The sequence below is a fragment of the Salmo salar genome, chromosome ssa24 (assembly GCF_905237065.1).
Source record: "Salmo salar chromosome ssa24, Ssal_v3.1, whole genome shotgun sequence".
Taxonomy (NCBI): domain Eukaryota; kingdom Metazoa; phylum Chordata; class Actinopteri; order Salmoniformes; family Salmonidae; genus Salmo; species Salmo salar.
The window spans coordinates 33,455,142-33,482,377 of NC_059465.1; the positions used below are offsets into that span (position 1 = coordinate 33,455,142).

Below are 27,236 nucleotides of genomic sequence, written 5' to 3' on the forward strand. Positions count from 1 at the left end.
AATAGTCATATGTTTGAAAAATTGAAGTTTTTGCATTTTTGAGGAATTTGAATAACGCGCCACGGGATTACACTGGCTGTTGAGTAGGTGGGACGCAAGCGTCCCACCTAGCCCATAGAGGTTAATATCGGCCATCACTCTGTTTTCTCTCGCAATTGCATAGCCTACAGAAATGTTGCCCAACATGAGCTCAATTGGCTCTCATGAAGTGTTTTATTAGATTTAACGATTACATTTGCATTGTTGTCAGAGTGATTAGAGGGACAATAGAGTACCAGGCAGTTAGCAAGTTTGGTTGGCTACTAATGACCATCAGCAGCATCAGAGCTTGGAGAAGCCTAATCACCGTGACTAAAAGGTCAGGTGGAATTTGACTGCCTTCATGACTCACAACTCGTGATCGCCGGTGTGGTGGTAATATGGTCACTGCAACAGCCCTACCCAGGGACATGTACTAGTTCATGGGGACCTAAATGCCATAACTGGACAAGACCCTGACACCCTCAGCACACAGGGGGACAATCACCTACCTGGAGGTGACATCATTCCCTCCCAAATATGCCCCCCTAGACAACTAGGTCAAAACAACCAACAAAAATGGGTCACAACTCTTGCAATTCTGTCACACACTGGGTCTGTACATAGACAATGGTAGACTTCGAGGGGACTCCTATGGTAAGTACACCTACAGCTCAACCCTAGGCAGTAGTACTGTAGACTACTTTATCACCGACCTCAACCCAGAGTCTCTCAGAGCGTTCACAGTCAGCCAACTAACACCGCTATCTGATTTATACCACAGCAAAATCACAATCTACTTGAACAGAGCAACCATGACTTATCGAAGCCGAACAAACTGGGTAGTGTAGTGTAGAAACCTCCCAAAAAACTATTGGCCAACAACAAATTGGCCAACAATCCAATCCCTCCTAGACAACTTCCAGGACAAAATGTTTAGGAAGCCTGAACATAATATTTGACCTAACAGCTAACATATTGTTAATCAAGCAATTATTTTTTTATTAGTCACATACACAGCATTGCAGATGTAATTGCAGGGTACAATGAAATGTGTATGTTCTGAGCACCAACATTGCAGGTCAAAAATAGAAGTGAAAGAAACAATAATAACCCCCCCAAAAAATATATTATTATTATATGTCCATGGGGGGGCTGGGCAGGGTAAATTACATCTCAAGGATGATCAGTTGAAATTGGATGCACCTGAGCTCAATTTGGAGTGACATAGCAAAGAGGTGTGAATACTTATGTAAAATAGTTATTTCTGTATTCAATAAATTAGTAAAATATCAAAAAACATGCTGTTTTCTCATTCTCATTAGGGCTTGTGTGTAATCCACTCAGTAACACAACAAAATGTGGAATAAGTCAAGGGATATGAATACTTTCTGAAGGCACTGTATGTGGTCTGTCGTACGATATTTACTGTAGGTAAGAAACCAATTTGACATTTGCTCAGGACATTGTTTTCACTGAGGAAATGTTGGAGTCTGCTGTTGATGATACTGCAGAGGATTTTTCCGAGCTTACTGTTGATGCATATTCCACGGTAGTTATTGTGGTCAAATTTAGCTCTACTTTTGTGAATTTGGATGATCAGGCCTTGGTTCCAAATATTGGGGAAGATGCCAGTCCTGAGGATAATGTTGAAGACTAAGAATAGCCAATTTGAATTTGTGGTCTGTATATTTTATTATTTAGTTTAGTATACCATCAAATCCACAGGCCTTTTTGGGTTGGAGGGTCTGTATTTGTCCTGTAGCTCATCCAATGTAATTGGAGAATCTAGCGGGTTCTAGTAGTCTTTAAATATCTTATTCTAAGTTCGGCAAATGATCATGCACTGTATATGTGTTTGCGCTTGGTTCTTTGTTATATGGTCAAAAAGGTTGGAGAAGTGGTTTATTGCAAAAATGTCTAAAAACATGTTCTCACTTTGCCATTATGGGTTATTGGGTGTAGATGAGTGAAAAAAAAGCTGTAACACAACAAAATGTGGAATAAGTCAAGGGGTATGAATACTTTCTGAAGGCACTGTATACACCCTACACACCCCAATTGACAAACAAACCAAACCAAAAGCAAAGTCTTCTCATGCTAAGCTGATTTCAAAAAAGCTTTTGACTCAATTTGGCATGACGGTCTGCTATACTAATTGTTGGAAAGCTGTGTTGAGTGGAAAACATACACTATTATAAAATGAATGTACACAAACAAGTGTGCAGTTAAAATTGTCAATAAACACACAGATTTCTTTCCTCAGGGCCGTGGGGTGAGACAAGGATGCACCTTGAGCCCCACCCTCTTCAATATATATATTAATGAATTCTCGAGGGCACTAAAACAGTCTGCAGCACCCGGCCTCACCTTACTAGACTCTGAAGTCAAATGTTTAGTGTTTGCAGATGATCTGCTTCTGTCCCCAACCAAGGAGGGCCTCCAGCAGTGATCATCAACAAGATTCAGCCGAGGGGGGTAATTGTTTTCTTGAGCGTATGGTCAAGGGGCCGGAACATTATTACAAATAATTTGTAGACTAACAATTGACCGCAAGAAGCCCAAACAGATATATTTGACTAAAACGTAATCATTTCAAACCTTGCTTACATTTGTATACGATCACATATATCCCTCTTTTATGCGTGGCAATACTTTGGAACAGATTTCCGAAATTAAATCATTTGGAGCTGATTTGCTGGTGTTTTTAACACTATTTTATGTCCAACATTTGTATTTTTTTTTGGGGGGGGCAAATAAACTTGGGGGGCCAAATTTGATCCACGGGCCGCCAGTTGGGGAACTTTGGCCTACAGCATCACCTAGATCTTCTGCACATATTCTGTCAGACTTGGGCCCTGACAGTAAATCTCACTAAGACCAAAATAAAGGTGTTCCAAAAAATGTCCAGTTGACAAAAAATGTCCAGTTGCCATTCTATCTAGAAACTTTTGCCCTAGAGCACACAAATAATTATACCTATCTCGGCCTAAACATCAACACCACAGGTAACTTCCACAAGGCTGTGAACGATCTAAGAGACAAGGAAAGAAGGGCTTTTTATGCCATCAAAAGGAACATAAAACTCAATCTCCCAATTAGGATCTGACTAAAAATACTTGAATCAGTTATAGAACCCAGGGCTCTACAGTGCGAGTATTTCACTCGCATTTGCCCCTAAAAATAGACTTGTGCGAACCGGAAAAAATATTTACAAGCACAGTGTGCGATTAAAGATTACAACCTACCGTAAACTATTTTTCCCCCGCTGCTATTTGTTTCAAAACTACAAGTCCCACATTCCACAAGCGGCATGCGCCAACCACAGTAGAGTTTTCTGTGATGACGCAGTCCAGTCAGAGAGAGAAAGGTGAACACTGGAAAATAGTATCGGTATAGGCTATAAGTTAATGTGCAGACATGGCTAAAAATGAAGCCCATTCAATTTTATTTTAAGCGAAGAAGAGACGAGGAGAAAGAGGAATCCAGCGAGGGGGATTCGCAAGGTTCAACTAATAAAGCCTCTTCACAAGGAATACCTGAGGCGGCTAACGTTGACATGGCGGCTAACGTTAGCAAAGCTACCGTGACCCCCGCTGTCACTTCAACATCCACTGTAGCCGGTGGAGGGAGAACATATAGATTCAATGCGAATTGGCTCAAAATGTTCCCATGGCTAGAGTTCGAAAACAACGTCATGTTCTGCAAATATTGTAGAGGGCAGAAACAGGCGGGCAACTCGTCCTTCGTTTCAGGAAACCCACATCCGAAAAGAGATAGCGTAGCGAAACATAACATATCGCGGCGGCATATCCAGTGCAGAGATCTGTACCTGTTGAGACAGGAGAAACCATCAGGCACGGTGTCAGCAGCCTTGAGGAGGCAAGTGCTGCTGTCTGAGGAGGAGAAGAGGAGGCAGCTGAAAATAAAGATAAACATCGCATACTTCATTGCGAAAGAAGAATAACCTTTCGTCAAATTTGGGCCGTTTATCAGACTCCACTACAAACGGAGTTGACATTAATCCCACATACGACAATGATGTAAGATGTGCGGAGATGATCGGTCAAATTGCTGATATAATGAGAGAGAGCCTGTCAGCGAAGCTGAAAGCCGCAAAGTATCTTGCCGTTCTAATAGACGGAGACACTGATATATCCAACACCAAATGCAAGATTGTCTACGTACGCTTGTTGGAGGATGGGAAGCCAGTCAATCTCCTGGGCGGACAACAGACCCTTGAGCACTCTCATGCCATTGGTAAGTTGTTCCTCTTTATAGGCTTTATTCTTGTGTAAAGTTTAATCATTATTCATAATGGAGATAATTTAATTTAGTTTGTCAGAAATACTTTTGAAAAAAAACAACGTTTTTTTGTGTTGTCATTCGAGGTGTTTTGGATGCCACCAAGGCCACATTTCGTGCTGTTTGCCCAGAGGAGGATGGAGGGTCATGGGTGAAGAAGTGCATCTCCTTCGGGGCAGATGGTGCCTCTGTGAAGGCATATAATCCCAATCCACTGTATGCCACATAGGTTTGTAACTAATAAATTCTCTATGATTTAGTTTTATTTGCTAGCAGAGAATGTTAAACAATACTGTGAGTGTGTGTGTCTGTGTGCGTGCGCTAAGTGCTGGAATGGTAAATACCACAGAATTATTGTTTTCTGTTGGCACAAGAGACAGGGGGGATGGAGACAGTGAATTGTTTGAAAGATTCTGTTCTGACTTTCACAGACTAGAGCTGTCTTTCAGAGTGCTAAACCCTGACACATGGCCAGAAGACCAGGCCAGCCTTCTCACCTTTGGTGATGATGGTGTGGCATACCTGATGAAGCATTTCAAGGAGCCTCTAGAGAGGTAAGAATTTATTTGACACTGCATTGCCATATGAGACAATGTTATGTTTGCATATTTGCAAACTCACTTGCTCTGTTCAATCCTGCAGATTGGGGTGTAACATGGCTGCAATCCAGGATGAGTGGCAGGGGCTGAAAATCCTGGTCAGCCACAATTTCAAGGACAAGTCCTAAATTGGCCTGTGGGAGGCCATGTTGACAAAGGACCCCTACAGGCACGATTACAAGGTAGACAGACTAACAGTCCTGAGTGGGTATGTATGGTATCCTATGGTTGGTTTTGATAAGTTAATGGTAAGAGTTTAAATGAAATTGAAAGATATAATCTTTTCCCTAGAACATACTGGAGTTGGTGCAGCTTATGCTGGTGCTGCCATTTCAGCCGCCCAGTGTGAGCGAGGCTTCTCTGCGCAGAATCGGATTAAGAATTCGACAAGAAGCTGCCTTGGGGCCTCCACCACCGAAGACCTGATGAGGATCAGCCTGGAGGGGCCTTCTGTCGAGGAGTTGGATCCCACTCCTGCCGTGGACCGCTGGCTGACCTCTAAGCGTGCCAGACGGCCAACATATAAAAGCAGCTGGACAACTGATATCTGTTGCGTCTAGGATGCATGGGTCAATGTGTGATTTTGGTGGTATGTGCTGTTCCACAGATGTGTGTCCCTTAGTACATGCACACACACTCACACACGCAGTATAAATATGTATGTAATATATTTTTGTTAATAAACTCTGTGTTACATTTTTCACTGTGCTCCTAAATTTCTTTGTGTGCGCCTACATTTTTTCATTTAGGAGCGCATGTACTCCTTGGGAAAAAGGTTAGCGTAGAGCCCTGGAACCCATTGCTCTCTAAGGTTCTGAAGTCTGTGGACCACTCACCAACCAAGAATTCACAACATGGGGAAATTATCATTCATGTACAACGCAAAACACCAAACACTGCATGCACAGAGCAGAATTAGGACTATACCCGCTAAATATTAAAATCCAGAAAGAACTGTTAAATTCTACAACCACAAAGCTCCCACCTACAGAGAGATGAACCTAGAGAAGAGTCCCCTCAGCCAGCTGGTTCTAGGGCTCTGTTCAGAAACACAAACAGACCCCACAGAACCCCAACACAATTTGACCCAACCCCCCAAAAAATATATATAAAAAATAACTATTTGACACACTGGAAAGAATCAAACAAAAAACTGAGCAAACTGGAATACTATCTGGCCCTAAACAGAGAATACACAGTAGCAGAATACCTGACCACTGTGACTGACCCAAAATTAAGTAAATCCTTGACTATGTGCAGACCCCGTGAGAGAGGCCGCCATACCCTTTCTTCTCTAGTCAGATATGCCTATGTGCCCACTGCCCAAATAAATGAGATGGAAACTGATCTACACTTCCTTACCAATTGCCAAAGTTATGACCATATTACAGCCACATATTTCCCACAGATCACACAGATTCACAAAGAATTTGAAAACAAATCAAACATTGATAAACCCCCATATCTGTTAGGATAAATACCGCAATATGCAATCACAGCAGCAAGATTTGTGACTCATCGCCATGAAAACAGGGCAACCAGTGGAGCACAAACAACATTGTAAATACAACTTATATTTATCTGTGTACGTATCTTCCCCTACTATTCGTACTACAACTACGTACACATTGTTAAAAACATTGTACAAAGCTGGTAATAATACTTTTGAAACATTTATCTGTGTAGCTGTGAATAGCCCCCATGATATGCAACTTTTTAGGAAAGTTAGGAACAAATATACACAGCCAGTTAGGAAAGCTAAGGCTAGCTTTTTCAAACAGAAATGTGCATCCTGTAGCACAAACTCAAAAAAGTTCTGGGACACTGTAAAGTCCATGGAGAATAAGAGCACCTCCTCCCAGCTGCCCACTGCACTGAGGCTAGGAAATACTGTCACCAACGAAAAATCCACGATAATTGAGAATTTCAATAAGCATTTTTATACGGCTGGGCATGCTTTCCACCTGGCTACCCATACCCCGTCAACAGCCCTGCACTCCCCACAGCTACTCGCCCAAGCTCGCCCAAGCCCCCATTTCTCCTTCACTCAAATCCAGATAGCTGATGTTCTTAAAGAACTGCAAAACCTGGACCCCTACAAATCAGCCGGGCTAGACAATCTGGACCTTCTCTTTCTAAAATTATTTGCCGAAATTGTTGCAACCCCTATTACTAGCCTATTCAACCTCTCTTTCGTATCGTCTGAGATTCCCAAAGATTGGAAAGCTGGCGTGGTCATCCCCCTCTTCAAATGAGGAGACACTCTAGACCCAAATTCCTACAGACCTATATCTATCCTACCCTGCCTTTCTATGGTCGTCGAAAGCCAAGTTAACAAACAGATTACCGACCATTTCGAATCCCACCGTACCTTCTCCGCTATGCAATCTGGTTTCAGAGCTGGTCATGGGTGCACCTCAGCCACGCTCAAGGTCCTAAACAATATCATAACCGCCATCGATAAGAGACATTACTGTGCAGCCGTATTCATCAACCTGGCCAAGGCTTTCGACTCTGTCAATCACCACATTCTTACTGGCAGACTCAACAGCCTTGGTTTCTCAAATGATTGCCTCGCCTGGTTCACCAACTACTTCTCTGATAGAGTTCAGTGTGTCAAATCGGAGGGCATGTTGTCCGGACCTCTGGCAGTCTCTATGGTGGTACCTCAATTCTCTGGCCGACTCTCTTCTCTGTATACATCAATGATGTCGCTCTCGCTGCTGGTGATTCTCTGATCCACCTCTACGCAGACGACACCATTCTGTATACTTCTGGCCCTTCTTTGGACACTGTGTTAACTAACCTCCAGACAAGCTTCAATGCCATACAACTCTCTTTCCGTGGCCTCCAACTGCTCTTAAATGCAAGTAAAACTAAATGCATGCTCTTCAACCGATCACTGCCCGCACCTGCCGACCGGTCCAGCATCACTACTCTGGACGGCTCTGACTTAGAATATGTGGACAACTACAAATACCTAGGTGTCTGGTTAGACTGTAAACTCTCCTTCCAGACTCACATTAAGCATTTCCAATCCAAAATTACATCTAGAATCGGCTTCCTATTTCGCAACAAAGCATCCTTCACTCATGCTGCCAAACATACTCTCGTAAAACTGACCATCCTACCGATCCTTGACTTCGGCGAAGTCATCTATAAAATAGCCTCCAACACTCTACTCAACAAATTGGATGCAGTCTATCACAGTGCCATCCGTTTTGTCACCAAAGCCCCATATATTACCCACCACTTCGACCTGTACACTTTCGTTGGCTGGCCATCGCTTCATACTCGTCGCCAAACCCACTGGCTCCAGGTCATCTACAAGTCTCTGCTAGGTAAAGCCCCGCCTTATCTCAGCTCACTGGTCACCATAGCAGCACCCACCCGTAGCACGCACTCCAGCAGGTATATCTCACTGGTCACCCCCAAAGCCAATTCCTCCTTTGGTCGCCTTTCCTTCCAGTTCTCTGCTGCCAATGACTGGAACGAACTGTAAAAATCACTGAAGCCTGAGACTCATACCTCCCTCACTAGCTTTAAGCACCAGCTGTCAGAGCAGCTCACAGATCACTGCACCTGTACATAGCCCATCTGTAAACAGCCCATCTATCTACCTCATCCCCATACTGTATTTATTTATTTATCTTGCTCCTTTGCACCCCAGTATCTCTACTTGCACATTCATCTTCTGCACATCTACCATTCCAGTGTCTAATTGCTATATTGTAATTACTTCGCCACCATGGTCTATTTATTGCCTTACCTCCCTTATCTTACCTCATTTCCACTCACTGTATATAGCTTTTATTTTTTTTCTACTGTTTTATTGACTGTATGTTTGTTTATTCCATGTGTAACACTGTGTTGTTGTATGTGTCGAACTGCTGTGCTTTATCTGGGCCAGGTTGAGAACTTGTTCTCAACTAGCCTACCTGGTTAAATAAAGGTGAAATAAATTAAAAATTAAAACATATTTATCCCTTTGAAACCTTTCTGTGCAATGTTAACTGTATATTTTTTTAATGTTTTTTTAATGTGCTTTTTTGTTCCTTCCCACTTTTGTTAATGGTGTATTTCACTTGCTTTAAAGCCACTTTGAATTGAATTGAGAGAGAGAACTTTGGGTGGGTGTTTTTGGGATGATGATGTGCCCCACCCTGGCCAGACATGAGCCACTCTACTGTCTGGCTTTTTCAGCTACTCAAGGGATCAGGGAGGGAAAAAAAAATGTTAAGAGGAAAAACAAAACAAATAAGAAATTCATTAATTAATTGAAGTCAATTCCCAGAAATCCCCAATAGCCTTTGTGGCCTGGACGTGGAAAACTCTCTCCTCTCACTTGGGTGGCTAGTGATGATGTTATTGAGTGATGATGCCATTGTTGAGTCTCTGGGGAAAGAGGGATAGGGAGTAGACCGAAGATGAGGAGCACGGGCACAACAACCCACAGACAAGTGGACTGCATCGTAAAAGTGGGAAGTTACTTCCTTTTTTCGTGCCCTCAATCTATACATACACATGCACGCGTGCACACATACACAGTCCTTACTCTGCAAGGAGGTGCTGCCGCTCCTGCCGGAGTGTCTGGTTCTTCTCCTGCAGCCGTCTGTTCTCTGCCTCCAGGTCAGCGCTGTGCTCCAGAGTGTGGGCTATCATCTCCCTGTTGAGATCCACAGGGGCAGGGTGCAGCTCCACTGCACCCATGTTCACCTACACATAGAGACATACAACAGACAGAGAGATGGTTGGGAAAGTAGAGAGAGAGAGAGAGAAACAGACAGAAACAGACAGAGAAATGGTTGGGAATGTAGAGGGAGAGAAAGAAACAGACAGAAACAGACAGAGAGATGCTATACTTTCAGGATCTAGGACTCGAAGACAAGATTTAAAGTTCCAAAGCTCCCTCTCTCTTGCTTCATCTCACTAACTCCTTTGTGAGAGGGAATGATGTAGGAAAAGAGAGGAGAAAGGCAAGGAGGTGAGATTGAATAGGTAAAATAAATCTTCCAAGCTTTTTCTCGTCTCCTCTCTTGTCCCCCTCACCATCCCCACTCCTTGTAAACAAGGTATAACAGTCAACTTAATTCATCGGTCCAGACACATCTAGCTACAGTACTGTACCTCCTAGGGACTCTTGACTGACGGGTCATTATGGGACATCCCATAATCGTCATTCTCTGTTTTTATACACTAACAACACAGGAATGCCTGTACATGCACACAGTGAACATCCATTGATCTGAGCGCATAGACAGAGAGCTGCCAAATATAGGGAGCCTTTCAAAAAGGATAAGAAAATAAGTCATCAAATGGTGCCAAGGTGAGATCATCAGACAGAGACAGGGTGGGAGTTGGTTTACTGCATTTCCTTCTCTTTCTGTAACATGTTGAACCTTCTAAGCTTCCCTCTCTCAGGTAATGAGGTAGCCCGCTGTGCGTCTGCTGTTGTTTCCTGAAGGAGACAGACTGGTGGTACAGTGAGTGTTCCTTATAAACCTGTCAGCTTGAGGGGGGCTGTCTCCGCTTCTGGCTAGCCGTCTCCCATCTTTCACCCTCCTACGAATGTGCACTTGTCTGGGTCAAATCTACTAGCCTATAAGCATCCAAAAAAGTACCTTTAAAATCTGTATGGCAAAGTGACCTGTGATGGTCCTTACTAGTGCATGTAGCTATAACAAAGTGAAATTGTAGCTACAGCAGTAACTCAATCACATCAATTGGGTTATGCTAGCTAATATGTTGTCAAAGATTGTGATGTTGTTGAGGTCAAGGTGGCAGGAGTAGCTAACTGAATGACATAATGCACAGCTCCACCCTCTCTCTCAGTCACTCTTTCCCTCTCTATGAAGTGGTCTAAATACCGGATGGAGCTAGCTGGATGAATTAGCTAGCTAGCTATGTTAGCTAGTTAGGCCATGGCTAGTAGTACCTTTTATTGGTTTCTCGCAGTCATAGACTGAATTGTACATATACTTACAATTATAAAATCAATCATAAATAATGATCAAATTGTAAAATTCTAAACCAGCAAAACACCTGAGTAGTCAGGGTTTGAGTGAGGCCAGGGTGCCAGGGACAGCATACTCCAGAACTGGTTTTACGTAGCAGATGTAGATGGACAGTAGGTCTGCTGTGGTTACAGAGAAGTGCTTAATGCGCTTGAGGAGGAACTGCTTCCTGTTGGTGCTTGTGGTCATGGTGTCAACCTGGCTGCTCCAGTGCAAGTCCTGCTGGACAGTGAGACCCAGCACCCTGAACTTTGATGTCTCTGACAGGGGGACACTGTTGATGAAGAGGGGTGGTGAGGGCTGGGTTTTCAGAGAAGGTGACATGCATCACTACACATATATTCTCATTGAGAAGCATGTCATTGGTAGCGGTCCAGGTGCTGAGATCATTCAGTTGCCTCTGCATTGATGACGGTTGCTGCAGTTTCGTGATTTCAAGCAGATTCATGTCATATTTCCACACGGTTGGCAGCTTCATGTGAAGCATCATTGATGAGGGCAAGGAAAATGACAGGGTCAAGGAGGTTCCGAGATTAGAAGGTCAGCTAGCAAAATTGCAACAAGGATGCATCCACCAGATGCGGTAGCAATTGAGCCTAGGGACGAGGTTACGGTTAACGATAGGTAGCTAACAGGCTAATACTTCATTAGCTAGCTAGCTAGATAGATAGACTCACAATATTTCACTAGTAAACATAGCTAGCTTTACGTAACGTTCCGTCGAGCTATCAAGCATTGTTTCATGATAACATTTGGTAGCTAGAAAACCAGAGAAGAATGGTGGGAGGAGCTACAGTATAGGAGGATATGCTCATTCTAATGTATGGAATGGAATAAAAGGAATGGTATCAAACGCATCAAATTAATTGAGGCTGTTCTCAACCGTATCTTACAGCAAAAAAAAGCTTCTGGATATCAGGACAGCGATCACTCACCTCGGATTAGACAAAGATTTTTTCTTCAACAAGCGTGAAGCACAGGACATTCTCCTAACACCCGACAAGGCCAACATCCCAGTTATTTGCAAGAGGAAGAAATGCAGGTACAGAGGACACAGAGCGAGATGCCTCGTGAGGATCCGCAGAAAGCGAGTGAGAAAGCTGCCCTTACCGTCAATATTACTCGCCAACGTGCAATCATTGGACAATAAATTAGACGAGGTGCGATCAAGAATGTCCTACCAACGGGACATCAAAAACTGTAATATCCTATGTTTGGCTGAATGATGACATGGATATTCAGCAAGTGGGATATACGCTACACCGGCAAGATAGAACAGCACACCCCGTTAAGATGTTAAGGGGGGGGTCTGTGCATATTTGTAAACAACAGCTGGTGCACGAAATCTAAGGAAGTCTCTAGATTTTGCTCGCCTGAAGTAGAGTATATTGTGATAAATTGCAGGCCACATTACTTGCCTAGAGAGTTTTCAGTTATACTTTTCATGGCAGTTTATTTACCACCACAGACAGATGCTGGCACTAAGACCGCACTCAGTCAGCTGTATAATGAAATAAGCAAACAGGAAACCACTCACCCAGAGGCGGCGCTCCTAGTGGCCGGAGACTTTAATGCAGGGAAACTTAAATCAGTTCAGCCAAATTTCTATTAACATGTTAAATGTACAACCACAGGGAAAAAAAATTCTAGATCACCTGTACTTCACACACAGACGCGTACAAAGCTCTGCCTCGCCCTCCATTTGGTAAATCCGACCACAACTCTATCCTCCTGATTCCTGCTTTACAAGCAAAAATTAAAGCAGGAAGCACCAGTGACTTGGTCTATAAAAAAGTGGTCAGATGAAGCAGCTGCTAAACTACAGGACTGTTTTGCTATCACAGACTGGAACATGTTCCGGGATTCTTCCGATGGCATTGAAGAGTACACCACATCAGTCACTGGCTTTATCAATAAGTGCATCGAGGACGTCGTCCCCACAGTGACTGTACGTACATACCCCAACCAGAAGCCAAGGATTACAGGCAACATTCGCAATGAGCTAAAGGGTAGAGCTGCCACTTTTAAGGTGTGGGACTCTAACCCGGAAGCTAATAAGAAATCCTGCTATGCCCTGCGACGAACCATCAAATAGGCAAAGCGTCAATACAGGGCTAAGATTGAATCATACTACACCGGCTCCGACGCTCGTCTTATGTGGCAGGGCTTGCAAACTATTACAGACTACAAAGCGAAGCACAGCCGCGAGCTGCCCAGTGACACGAGCCTACCAGACGAGCTAAATCACTTCTATGCTCGCTTCGAGGCAAGCAACACTGAGGCATGCATGAGAGCATCAGCTGTTCCGGACGACTGTGTGATCACACACTCCGTAGCCGACGTGAGTAAGACCTTTAAACAGGTCAACGTTCACAAGGCTGCGGGGCCAGATGGATTACCAGGACGTGTGCTCCGGGCATGTGCTGACCAACTGGCAGGTGTCTTCACTGACATTTTCAACATGTCCCTGATTGAGTCTGTAATACCAACATGTTTCAAGCAGACCACCATAGTCCCTGTGCCCAAGAAGACCTTCTCCCCTTCCTCACCTCGCTCATCAACTCATCCTTGACCGCTGGCTACGTCCCTTCCGTCTTCAAAAGAGCGAGAGTTGCACCCCTTCTGAAAAAACCTACACTCGATCCCTCAGATGTCAACAACTACAGACCAGTATCCCTTCTTTCTTTTCTCTCCAAAACTCTTGAATGTGCCATCCTTGGCCAGCTCTCCTGCTATCTCTCTCAGAATTACCTTCTTGATCCTAATCAGTCAGGTTTCAAGACTGGGCATTCAACTGAGACTGCTCTTCTCTGTGTCACGGAGGCTCTCCGCACTGGTAAAGCTAACTCTCTCTCCTCTGCTCTCATCCTTCTTGACCTATCTGCTGCCTTTGATACTGTGAACCATCAGATCCTCCTCTCCACCCTCTCCGAGTTGGGCATCTCCGGCGCGGCCCACGCTTGGATTGCGTCCTACCTGACAGGTCGCTCCTACCAGGTGGCGTGGCGAGAATCTGTCTCCGCACCATGCGCTCTCACCACTGGTGTCCCCCAGGGCTCTGTTCTAGGCCCTCTCCTATTCTCGCTATACACCAAGTCACTTGGCTCTGTCATATCCTCACATGGTCTCTCCTATCATTGCTATGCAGACGACACACAATTAATCTTCTCCTTTCCCCCTTCTGATAACCAGGCGGCGAATCGCATCTCTGCATGTCTGTCAGACATATCAGTGTGGATGACGGATCACCAGCTCAAGCTAAACCTCGGCAAGACGGAGCTGCTCTTCCTCCCGGGGAAGGACTGCCCGTTCCATGATCTCGCCATCACGGTTGACAACTCCCTTGTGTCCTCCTCCCAGAGTGCTAAGAACCTTGGCGTGATCCTGGACAACACCCTGTCGTTCTCCACTAACATCAAGGCGGTGACCCGATCCTGTAGGTTCATGCTCTACAACATTCGCAGAGTACGACCCTGCCTCACACAGGAAGCGGCGCAGGTCCTAATCCAGGCACTTGTCATCTCCCGTCTGGATTACTGCAACTCGCTGTTGGCTGGGCTCCCTGCCTGTGCCATTAAACCCCTACAACTCATCCAGAATGCCGCAGCCCGTCTGGTGTTCAACCTTCCCAAGTTCTCTCACGTCACCCCGCTCCTCCAGACACCTGAAACCCCACCTCTTTAAGGAATACCTAGGATAGGATAAAGTAATCCTTCTAACCCCCCCCCCCCCTTAAAAGATTTAGATGCACTATTGTAAAGTGGTTGTTCCACTGGATATCATAAGGTGAATGCACCAATTTGTAAGTCGCTCTGGATAAGAGCGTCTGCTAAATGACTTAAATGTAAATGTAAACACAAAGGCAACCTGCCTAAAAGACTACAGACCCGTAGCACTCACGTCCACAGCCATGAAGTGCTTTGAAAGGCAGGTAATGGCTCAAATTAACACCATTATCCCTGAAACCCTAGACCCACAACAATTTGCATACCGCCCAAACAGATCCACAGATGATGCAATCTCTATTGCACTCCACTGCCCTTTCCCACCTGGACAAAAGGAACACCTATGTGAGAATGCTATTCATTGACTACAGCTCATGGTTCAACACCATAGGACCCTCAAAGCTCATCACAAAGCTAAGGATCTTGGGACTAAACAACTCCCTCTGCAACTGGATCCTGGACTTCCTGATGGGCTGCCACCAGGTGGTGAGGGTAGGTAGCAACACATCTGTCACGCTGAACCTAAACATTGGAGCCCCCCAGGGGTGCGTGCTCAGTCCCCTCTTGTACTCCCTGATGGGACCGAGCACGCCCCCATTCTCATCAATGGGGCTGTAGCGGAGCAGGTTGAGAACTTCAAGTTCCTTGGTGTCCACATCAGCAACAAACTAGGATAGTCCAAACACACCAAGACAGTCGTGAAGAGGGCACGACAAAGCCTATTCCCCCTCAGGAAACTAAAAAGATTTGGCATGGGTCCTGAGATCCTCAAAAGGTTCTACATCTGCAATATCGAGAGCATCCTGACTGGTTGCATCACTGCCTGGTACGGCAATTGCTTGGCCTCCGACCGCAAGGCACTACAGAGGGTAGTGCATACAGCCCAGCACATCACTGCCTGCCATCCAGGACCTCTACACCAGGCGGTGTCAAAGGAAGGCCCTAAAAATTGTCAAAAACCCCAGCCACCCCAGTCATAGATTGTTCTCTCTACTACCGCATGGCAAGCGGTACCGGAGTGCCAAGTCTAGGACAAAAAGGCTTCTCAACAGTTTTTACCCCCAAGCCATAAGACTCCTGAACAGGTAATCAAATGGCTACCCGGACTATCTGCATTGTGCGCCCCCCTCCAACCTCTCTTTTATGCTGCTGCTACTCTCTGTTTATCATATATGCATAGTCACTTTAACTATACATTCATGTACATACTACCTCAATTGGCCCGACCAACCAGTGCTCCCGCACATTGGCTAACCGGGCTATCTGCATTGTGTCCCGCCACCCACCACCCGCCAACCCTCTTTTTTTACGCTACTGCTACTCTCTGTTCATCATATATGCATAGTCACTTTAACCATATCTACATGTACATACTACCTCCATCAGCCCGACTAACCAGTGTCTGTATGTAGCCTCGCTACTTTTATAGCCTCGCTACTGTATATAGCCTCGCTGCTGTTATTTTTCACTGTTATTTATTTCTTTACTTACCTATTGTTCACCTAATACTGTTTTTGCACTATTGGTTAGAGCCTGTAAGTAAGCATTTCACTGTAAGGGCTACACCTGTTGTATTCGGCGCACGTGACAAACTTTGATTTAATTTGAAGACAAAAGAAGAGAGGTCAATCTTGAGGATAGAGCTTGCTCAAAAGGGGTGCTTGCAAGTTAACCGTGCTTGCTCAATAACTATTTTGGCTTGCCAGATGGTGTATTCGTGACAAGTCGGAAAATCTGAACCTCTGAGTTAAAATTAAGTTATTTGCGTAGAGCTTCCTATTGGTTGATTTTGATACTTTCCAAGTGGGAAACTCAGGCCTCACAGCCACAAAGTCATAAACCCCACCTATTTCTACATTTTATCTTCTTGAAATCTGATTTTATCTAACCCTAACCTTAAATCTAACCCTAAACTTAACCACACTGCTAACCTTATGCCTAACCCTAACCTTAAATTAAGACCAAACAGCTAATTTTTGTTTTCATAAATTTATTTAGGATATAGAGCCCTACAGTGGAGGTGTCATAATACCCATAAAACCTAGCGGTCAAACAGGGAAAAGGTTCCAATCGTTTTTCTACCATTCATTTTTCCCATAGGGAATTTTAGAAACACTTAAAATAAGGGCTGTGTTTCGTGTATCCTTACACTGGCATGACGTTTTGATAACCATGTAAATCTCTCGCAGGCAAGGTGACTTTTATCAATTTATTTGCCTCTATTTACTCTCAGATTCAAAAATGCTAATTAGCATCAAAGTAGACATCATGCAAAACTACAAATCCCTGCAAGCTCCTGCACGTAATCTCTTGCTGACACCTTTGCTAACAGGTATTGTGTCAATTTAAAAGATACACAAGATAGTTCACAGAATTGTCCATTTAAAGAAATGTAGCCAAATGCTTACTTGCAGGCTCCTTCTCGACAATGCAACAGCAATTACAAATGAAAAAACATAAGAATACGAACATAAAGTAAATGGCTCGGTAGAATAGAATAAACCTTTTATCATAAGTATAATACAGGAAGGCACAATATTTACAGATTTCAGGGAAGGGGGGATTGGGGGGCAAGTGTTTAAATTGTTCAGTATTAACAATAGTAAGTAAGAGTCTGGTAGCAGCAGTTGTGATGTGTGTGTAGCATGAATGTATTTGTGTGTGTGGGTGTGTGTGTGTGTTAGTGGGTGGGTGGGTGTGTGTTATATGACTGGTTTCAAATTTGTTTCACCGACTATAAGTTAAAATAGATCTAAAACAAGTGTCATTTTATATTTACATTCCCCTTATCCAAACAGATTACTCATTTACCTAGGTCTTATTAATAGCTCTTTCAAGTTGTAAATTACAGTGCATGGAGAATGGTGTTATTTCTATCAGAAAAAAGAAAGTTGATGTTTTTCCACTTGGAACTGACAGGTTGCTGGACCTTATTCATGGTTTCCTCACGTGTAAAGGTGGTGGAATTATGAGAGAATTAATACATGCATTTCCCCATGCTCAAATTCAAGAGGGAAGTGTGTGAAAAAGGAATGAAGTTAATTTTACGTATGCATACCTCAGGTCTGAGGATGCAATGCCTCATGATGAGTTGGGAAACCAGATGGTAGTGAGGTGCTAAATCTTTGCTGGGCTGTGTTGGGGTCGTTGACCCACCGTAATAAAGGCTGGCGTCTTCAAAAGCTCTCATTAAATGCTTGTAATTTTTGTCTAGGCCAGAGTTGTCCTGGCAGGCCACACAGCTGTTTTCTCCTGGCACGGTGAACCTGATCGTGTCAAAGTAGACACTTCTCATCATCACCGTCCTCTCTACGTTTCCCTTCCTGCTCTCTGTTGGTCTCTTTCTCCCTGTGTATTCCCTCTCACAAAGAAGAAGAAAACAGAAGCAGAAATCTGACTTGTGAGGAAACCTGCACACCACACTTTTCAGAAAATACTCAGGCCTAGTCACAGTAAAATTAAGGAAACCTGAACACAAGTTTGTGAGAAGTTATATGTGTACAGTGTTCCTCATTTTTACTGTGACTAGACCATGCTAGTTCACTCTTATACAGTATTTAAATAACTTGCACAATGCTAGTTTATTCTGACTTCTGCTAGTAATTTCAATTTTGGAAAAACATGATGATTGTTTATTTCATTTTGATATAATGCAACTATTGTCCAATACTTGACATTTCTTTCCACCAGTGTTTGTATTTCATGGTACAAAAATCAATGTTTAATTCCTGTAAGGATTTCATTGTGTTTGGAGATCACTGATTTGGTTTATATGTTATTCAATACTTTGGCTTGCAGAATAGGGCCCTTTAAACAGCTCTGCCTCATTAATTTCTCAATAAACAAAGTTATGCTCTTCTGTTTTCAATATACAGCATAATATGTTATTGTTCACTAACTATATAGCTTTCAACACTCAAAAACATGACAATACAAAGCTAAAACACCACAATGCACATTAACCCCCCTCAGACTCCCTGTCCTTGTTTTGTGTGATTGCTAACCTAAGCACTGCCATCCGCCTTGGTGTTGCCAAACAGCCGATGTACCGGCTGTGAAAGAGCCCCAACAACGAGGGCTGATTACGACATGGCCATGTAAATCAGTACTTTAACAATGCACTAATGGCTTCAGGATTCGCAGGAGACCACCCAGGTTATATTGAAAGACAGCTTCCCAACCTCATAAACATAAGACCAAAATGAAGATGTTACTGACTGATCCTATGCAGGCTGAGCCTCACAGCCTGAGAGTCTATGAAACTGTAGGCGTGCTTAATAAGAGATGATAAAAGTAATGTGCAGAGTTTCAAATGAGAGAGCTGTTTAACTAGAGGGTGTTTGTACACAGGTCTGTGTGAGTGACCGTTACATGTTTGAACGCGCCAAGGTGAATCTGAGCAAAGGTTTAGAAAGTGTACGTGTGTTCAGGTAATGATGTGTCACACTGAGTCCCACTTAAGTAAGGCTTTGTTCTTACTATAACTCCAACCCCCTTCACTTCTTCCCTCAGATCTCCCCCTTCACCCCCATGCCAGGGCAGAGTGTCAGTCAGCTCAGTGTAGCTAATCACAGGTCAGTCTATCTATACTGTAAAGTACATCTCTGTGACCCCGTGGTTCATCCCTGGTTCACATTACTCTGCCAGTACGATGTGCTGTTTAATTTATCACTATAATGACAGGTTAGGGGAGTAGAAGAGGTCATAATAGCATGGGGTAAACTATAACCCGCCTCACCCAACGTGGCGTGGATCTGTTTTTTTTTCTAAAGTATTTGTATTTACTTCGGATCTGGAATCCCTCAACAGAAGCTAGCCAGCTAACTACCTACCAGCTATCAGTTAGCGAACCACTGCTAGCGGTCATCAGCTAACCTTTAGCTCGGAAAGCTCTCGCCAGTTCGTACAACGTGACTCAAACCAGAGCATAATGGACGTATTTTTTTCTCTCCATATCCCCGGATTCCTACTGCAAACTCTGAACCTTTTCATCTGGATCTTCGCAACTAGCTAACTGCAATCCCGGGTGACTACTCCTGGCTAGCGTTTTCATCCCGGAGCAAGCACCAATTAGCCTGAAGCTAGCCCGTGTAGGGCTCCTGTGCTACCACTGAAGCCCACTCCTGGGCTACAATATCCGGACCCCTTCTACTGCCGGTACGGGGCACGGAACCCGGCCGATCCTCTACGACTGGAATACTGACATAATCTACCCGAGGATTCCAATAGGCCCCTCAGGCGCGACGTCCGCTGAAGGCCCATTCTGCTAACCGCGGCCTGCTAGCTACCTAGAGCTACTTGGAACCCTACTAATCCACGACTTGTCTATCGACGTCACAGCACGAAGAGGCAACTGCTTGCTTGCTAACCCGGTCTGCTAACAGCTAGCTTGTTTAGCCCCGGCCTACTAACTGCTAGCTTGTTTAGCCCCGGCCTACTAACTGCTAGCTTGTTAGCACCAGCCTGCTAACTGTCTGAATCGCCGTGTCCCCAACCAGCCCAACCACTCACTGGACCCATATGTTCACTTGGCTATGCATGCCTCTCTCTAATATCAATATGCCTCGTCCATTACTGTCCTGGTTAGTGATTACTGTCTTATTTCACTGTAGAGCCTCTAGCCCTGCTCAATATGCCTTAACCAGCCATGTTGTTCCACCTCCTACATATGCGATGACATCACCTGGTTTAAACGTCTCTAGAGACTATATCTGTCTCATCATTACTCAATGCCTAGGTTTACCTCCAATGTACACACATCCTACCTGTCACGTCCTGGCCAGTAAAAGGGGTTATTTGTCATTGTAGTTGGTCAGGGCGTGGCAGGGGGTGTTTGTTTTGTGTGGTTGGGTATTGTGGGTTTAGGTTCTAGTTTTGTCATTTCTATGTTTATCTAGCTTTTCTAGTTCTATGTGAGTTTTGTCAATGACCTCCAATTAGAGGCAGCTGGTTGTTGTTGTCTCTAATTGGAGACCATATTTAGTTGCGTTTGTTTTCACTGGGTTTTGTGGGTGGTTGTTTCTAGTATAGTCTATGCACCTTACTGGACTGTTTTCGTCATTTGTGTTGTATTGATTAAGTGTTTTCTTTAATAAAGAAGAGGATGAGAACTTTACCCGCTGCGTTTTGGTCCCCCTTCAACAATGAGTGTTACAGAACCACCCACCAAAGAAGGACCAAGCAGCAGAGGAGGTAGCAGAAACAGAGCTATTTGGAGTCCTGGACATGGGAGGAGATCCTGGATGGTAAAGGACCATGGCACCAGGCTGGGGAGTACCAGCGCCCGAAGGAGGAGCTGGAGGAAGCTAAGAGGGAACGATGGAGGTATGAGGCATTATATCCTCCATTTCAGGAAGTGAGGAGGCAGCCCCCCCCCAAAAAAAATTGGGGGGCTGAGTCAGGGGGGAGCCCTGACCTAACTTCCCGGGCGTACAGGGGAGAGCTGTGGAGCAAAGAGGAGCCAGTCAAGGAATCAAGCGAGGAGCTTGACGAGAGATTCCGGAGAGAGGTACTGGCGGAAAGGGCACGAAGGAGCACCTGTGCTTACTATGGGGAGCGACGGAGCAAGCAAGCACCGTGTTATGCGGAGATACGCACGGTATCACCAGTGCGCAGCTACAGCCCGGTGCGCTTGGTGAAAGCTCCTCACAAGTATCATGCTAGAGCCAGCATTGAGCCAGGACCGGTGATGCAAGTTGCAAGCATCAGACCGCCGGTGAGGGTTCATGGCCCAGTGTATCCTGTTCCTGCTCCTCGTACTCTTCCTCCAGTGTGTCAGCCCAGTCCAGTGCTTCCTGTTCCTGCTCTCCGCACTAGCCTTGAGGTGCGTGTTACTAGTCTGGTGCCTCCAAAGCCAGTCCCACGCATCAGGCCTCCGGTGCACCTGCCCAGTCCAGTACATCCTGTTCCTGCTCCTCGCACTAGCCCTGTGGTGCGTGTTACTAGTCTGGCGCCTCCAAAGCCAGTCCCAGGCATCAGGCCTCCAGTGCGCCTGCCCAGCCCAGTATGTCCTGTTCCTGCTCCTCGCACTAGCCGTGTGGTGCGGGTTACTAGTCTGGTGCCTCCTAAGCCAGCCCCATGCATCAGGCCTCCAGTGCGCAGTCCCAGTCCAGAGCTTCCGGCGACAGTCCCCCGTCCAGAGCTTCCGGCGACAGTCCCCCGTCCAGAGCTTCCGGCGACAGTTCCCCGTCTAGAGCTTCCGGCAACAGTTCCCCATCCAGAGCTTCCGGCGACAGTCCCCCGTCCAGAGCTTCCGGCGACAGTCCCCCGTCCAGAGCTTCCGGCGACAGTCCTCCGTCCAGAGCTTCCGGCGACAGTCCCCCGTCCAGAGCTTCCGGCGACAGTCCCCCGTCCAGAGCTTCCGGCGACAGTCCCCCGTCCAGAGCTTCCGGCGACAGTTCCCCGTCCAGAGCTTCCGGCGACAGTCCCCCGTCCAGAGCTTCCGGCGACAGTCCCCCGTCCAGAGCTTCCGGCGACAGTCCCCCGTCCAGAGCTTCCGGCGACAGTCCCCCGTCCAGAGCTTCCGGCGACAGTTCCCCGTCCAGAGCTTCCGGCGACAGTCCCCCGTCCAGAGCTTCCGGCGACAGTCCTCCGTCCAGAGCTTCCGGCGACAGTCCCCCGTCCAGAGCTTCCGGCGACAGTCCCCCGTCCAGAGCTTCCGGCGACAGTCCCCCGTCCAGAGCTTCCGGCGACAGTTCCCCGTCCAGAGCTTCCGGCGACAGTTCCCCGTCCAGTGCTTCCGGAACCGACAGAGACGGCCTACAGTCCGGAACCGACAGAGACGGCCTACAGTCCGGAACCGACAGAGACGGCCTACAGTCCGGAACCGACAGAGACGGCCTACAGTCCGGAGCCTGCAGAGACGCTCCTCAGCCCTGAGCCTCCAGCGACGCTCCTCAGCCAGGAGCCTCCAGCGACGCCCCTCAGCCAGGGGCCTCCAGCGACGCTCCCCAGTCAGGGGCCTCCAGAGACACTCCCCAGCCCGGGGCCTCCAGCGACGCTCCTCAGCCAGAGGCCTCCAGCGACGCCCCTCAGCCAGGGGCCTCCAGCTACGCCTTTCAGCCTGGGGCCTCCAGCAACGCCTCTCAGCCCGGGGCCTCCAGCGACGCTCCCCAGTCAGGAGCCTCCAGAGATGCTCACCAAACCAGGGCCTCCAGCGACGCCCCTCAGCCAGGGGCCTCCAGCTACGCCTCTCAGCCTGGGGCCTCCAGCAACGCCTCTCAGCCCGGGGCCTCCAGCGACGCTCCCCAGTCAGGAGCCTCCAGAGATGCTCCCCAGCCCAGGGCCTCCAGCGACGCCTCTCAGCCCGGGGCCTCCAGCGACGCCTCTCAGCCCGGGGCCTCCAGCAATGCCGCGCATCCCAGAGTCTGCTGAACGGGAGCTACGGCCAGAGCCACCTCCGTGGTGGGAGGATTGGGAAGGGGGGGGGAGATGAAGCACAGGAACCGTTGTTGACGTTGGCCACCCTCCTTTCCCTCCCTTTAGGTTTGTGGTTGTTTTTGTGGGTTTTGTATTGAGGTGCATTCGGGGTCTGCACCTTTGGGGGGGGTACTGTCACGTCCTGGCCAGTAAAAGCAGTTATTTGTCATTGTAGTTGGTCAGGGCGTGGCAGGGGGTGTTTGTTTTGGGTGGTTGGGTATTGTGGGTTTAGGTTCTAGTTTTCTTATTTCTATGTTTATCTAGCTTTTCTTGTTCTATGTGAGTTTTGTCAATGACCTCCAATTAGAGGCAGCTGGTTGTTGTTGTCTCTAATTGGAGGCCATATTTAGTTGTGTTTGTTTTCACTGGGTTTTGTGGGTGGTTGTTTCTAGTATGTCTATGCACCTTACTGGACTGTTTTCGTCATTTGTTTTGTATTGATTAAGTGTTTTCTTTAATAAAGAAGAGGATGAGCACTTTACCCGTTGTGTTTTGGTCCCCCTTCAACGACGAGGGTTACACTACCTTACCTTTGTCTGTACACTATGCCTTGAAGCTATGCTATCGTGCCCAGAAACCTGCTCCTTTTACTCTCTGTTCTGAACGTGCTAGACGGCCAGTTAGTATAGCCTTTAGCCGTACCCTTATCCTACTTCTCCTCTGTTCCTCTGGTGATGTAGAGGTTAATCCAGGTCCTGCCGTGCCTAGCTCCACTCCCTCTCCCCAGGTGCTCTCATTTGTTGACTTCTGTAACTGTAAAAACCTTGGTTTCATGCATGTCAACATTAGAAGCCTACTCCCTAAGTTTGTTTTACTCACTGCTTTAGCACACTCTGCCAACCCGGATGTCTTAGCCGTGTCTGAATCCTGGCTTAGGAAAACCACCAAAAACCCTGAAATCTCCATCCCTAACTATAACATTTTCCGCCAAGTTAGAACTGCCAAAGGGGGTGGGGTTGCAATCTACTGCAAAGATAGCCTGCAGAGTTCTGTATTACTATCCACGTCTGTACCGAAAAAATTTGAGCTTCTACTTCTAAAAATTCACCTTTCCAGAAACAAGTCTCTCACTGTTGCAACTTACTATAGACCACCTGTCACGATTCCTACCGACGGTGGCGCCCCCTCCTGCTCGGGTGGCGCTCGGCGGTCGTCGTCACCGGCCTATTAGCTACCACCGATTCCCTTTTTGTTTTTCACTTTTTTTATGTTTTCTCACCTGCCCTGAGTTAGGCAATTAAGAGGGCTATTTAGTTCAGCTGGCCCGCACCCTATTGTGCGGGATTGTTTTTCTGTGTGTCGACTGCGTTTGTTCGACTGCGCTTGTCTATTGTATTTTTCCCTGTTGTTGGGAGACCTTTTATTTTGTACAGGTGGTTCCATTAAAATTACCACACTGTGTTCGCTGCTTCCTGCGCTTCTTTCCGCCACACTACAGACAAGACGTTACAGAATCCCGCACCACCAGAAGGAGCATGGAATCAGGGGGAGCAGCGGGCACTCCACTACCCTCAATGGAGGAACGTGTCCAGCACAATACATCGGTCCTGCATCGCATCCGCCATGGACCAGATGATGGAGAGGATGGACCGATGGGAGAGGAGTGGTATCCTCTCTCCACCTACACCCCCCCCCCCGATACAACCATCTCCTCCTCCTACGACGTCTGGCTCTGGCGCGCTTCGCCTGGCACTCCCGAGGGAGTACGATGGGACGGCGGCTGGGTGCAAGGGGTTTCTTCTCCAGCTAGAGTTGTACCTGGCCACCGTCAGACCTGCTCCTACAGGAGAGGAGAGCGTAAGTGCCCTCGTTTCCTGCCTGACGGGCCGAGCTCTGGAGTGGGCTAATGCGGTCTGGAACGCTCCAGACTCGGTGAGGGACCACTACCCAGAGTTCACCCGCCGCTTTCGGGCTGTTTTCGACCACCCCCCCGAAGGTAGAGCGGTGGGTGAACGGCTGTTCCACCTCAGGCAGGAGACGAGGAGCGCTCAAGACTTCGCGCTGGAGTTTAGGACCTTGGCTGCTGGAGCGGGGTGGAATGACAGGGCCCTCATAGACCACTACCGGTGTGGTCTCCGAGCGGACGTCCGCAGGGAGCTGGCCTGTAGGGACACCAATCTATCCCTGGACGAACTCATTGACATGTCCATACGGTTGGACAATTTGCTGGCTGCCCGCGGGCGTTCGGAGAGGGTCCTGCCCGTTCCACCCCCGTGCACCCCCGCCCCTACCCCTATGGAGGTAGGGGGGGCCGTGCCAAGGGGCACCGGAGGAGGTGGCTCCTCCTGCACCAGCTGTGCTCGGAGAGGACACACGGCCGACCGGTGCTGGAGGAGCCAGTCTGGGAGTCGAGAAGGCAGGCAGAACACTTCTCGGTCACCTCAGGTGAGTCAGCACCAGATTCGCCCAAAAACCCCGGTTGGTCATGTGTTTTTGCCTGTTTCATTTTCTAAATTTTTTCCCTCTTCCCAGCATAGGGCGCTAGTCGATTCAGGCACAGCTGGGAACTTTATGGACCGTGGACTTGCCATTAAGCTGGGCATTCCACGGGTGCCGATAGATTCCCCCTTCCCCGTGCACTCCTTAGATAGCCGACCATTAGGGTCAGGGCTAGTCAGGGAGTCTACGGTGCCGCTGGACATGGTAACGCTGGGGAATCATAAGGAAAGCATTAACTTTTTCCTTATTGATTCACCTGCGTTTCCAGTGGTGCTGGGGGTCCCCTGGCTGGCTGGTCACAATCCCCTCATTTCATGGAAACAGGGGGTTCTCCAGGGGTGGTCGGAGGAGTGTTCAGGGAGGTGTCTAGGAGTTTCCATAGGTGCCACGTCGGGTGGAGAGTCCAGACCAGGTGTCCACCGTGCGCATTCCCCCTGAATACGCCGATTTGGCGATCGCTTTTTGTAAAAGAGAGCGACTAAATTACCACCTCATCGACAAGGGGATTGTGCGATAGATCTCCAGGTTAACGCTGCGCTTCCCAGGAGTCACGTGTACCCCTTGTCACAAGAGGAGACGGCGGCTATGGAGACATACGTCACGGAATCCTTGGGACAGGGGTACATTCGGCCCTCCATCTCACCCACTTCCTCGAGTTTCTTTTTGTGAAGAAAAAGGAGGGAGGTCTGCGTCCGTGCATTGATTATAGAGGTCTAAACGCGATCACGGTGGGGTTTAGTTACCCACTACCTCTTATCGCTACGGCGGTGGAATCATTTCACGGAGCACAGTTCTTCACAAAATTGGATCTCAGGAGCGCGTATAACCTGGTGCGTATCAAGAAGGGAGATGAGTGGAAAACCGCCTTTAGTACCACATCAGGCCATTATGAGTACCTCGTCATGCCGTATGGGTTGAAAAAATGCTCCAGCCGTCTTTCAATCCTTTGTTGACGAGATTCTCAGGGACCTGCATGGGCAGGGCGTGATTGTCTATATCGATGACATTCTGATATATTCCGCCACCCGCTCCGCGCATGTGTCCCTGGTGCGCAAGGTGCTTGGTAGACTGCTGGAGCATGACCTATACGTTAAGGCTGAGAAGTGTGAGTTTTTCAAACGAGCCGTCTCCTTTCTGGGTTATCGCATTTCCATCACGGGGGTGGTGATGGAGTGTGACCGCGTTAAGGCCGTGCGTAATTGGCCGACTCCAACCACGGTGAAGGAAGTGCAGCGGTTCTTGGGCTTTGCCAACTACTACCGGAGGTTTATCCGGGGGTTTGGCCAGGTAGCAGCTCCCATTACCTCACTGCTGAAGGGGGGCCGGCGCGTTTGAGATGGTCGACGGAGGCGGACGGAGCCTTCAAGAAGTTGAAGACCCTGTTCACCGACGCGCCCGTGTTGGCGCACCCGGACCCGTCTTTAGCGTTCGTAGTAGAGGTGGACGCATCCGAGGCTGGGGTGGGTGCCGTGCTATCACAGCGCTCGGGTGCGCCACCGAAACTCCGCCCCTGCGCTTTCTTCTCAGGGAAGCTCAGTTCGGCGGAGCGTAACTACGATGTGGGGGACAGGGAGTTGCTAGCGGTAGTCAAAGCCTTGAGGGTGTGGCGACACTGGCTTGAGGGGGCTAAGCACCCCTTTCTCATCTGGACCGACCACCGAAACCTGGAGTACATCCGGGCAGCGAGGAGACTGAATCCACGTCAGGCAAGGTGGGCT

The 27,236-nt window shown here is 47.3% G+C and overlaps 1 protein-coding gene across 7 annotated transcripts in view; it reads right to left on the reverse strand.

Annotated features, from left to right (window-relative positions):
- Positions 1-27,236, reverse strand: part of LOC106585761 (DNA repair protein XRCC4) — an 89,565-nt gene that overhangs the window by 17,142 nt on the left and 45,187 nt on the right. For all 7 annotated transcript variants that reach the window (XM_045706641.1, XM_045706644.1, XM_045706643.1 and 4 more), the window contains one exon: positions 9,478-9,638. In XM_045706641.1, the coding sequence (XP_045562597.1) occupies positions 9,478-9,638 (161 nt within the window). The remainder of the gene's footprint in view (positions 1-9,477; positions 9,639-27,236) is intronic.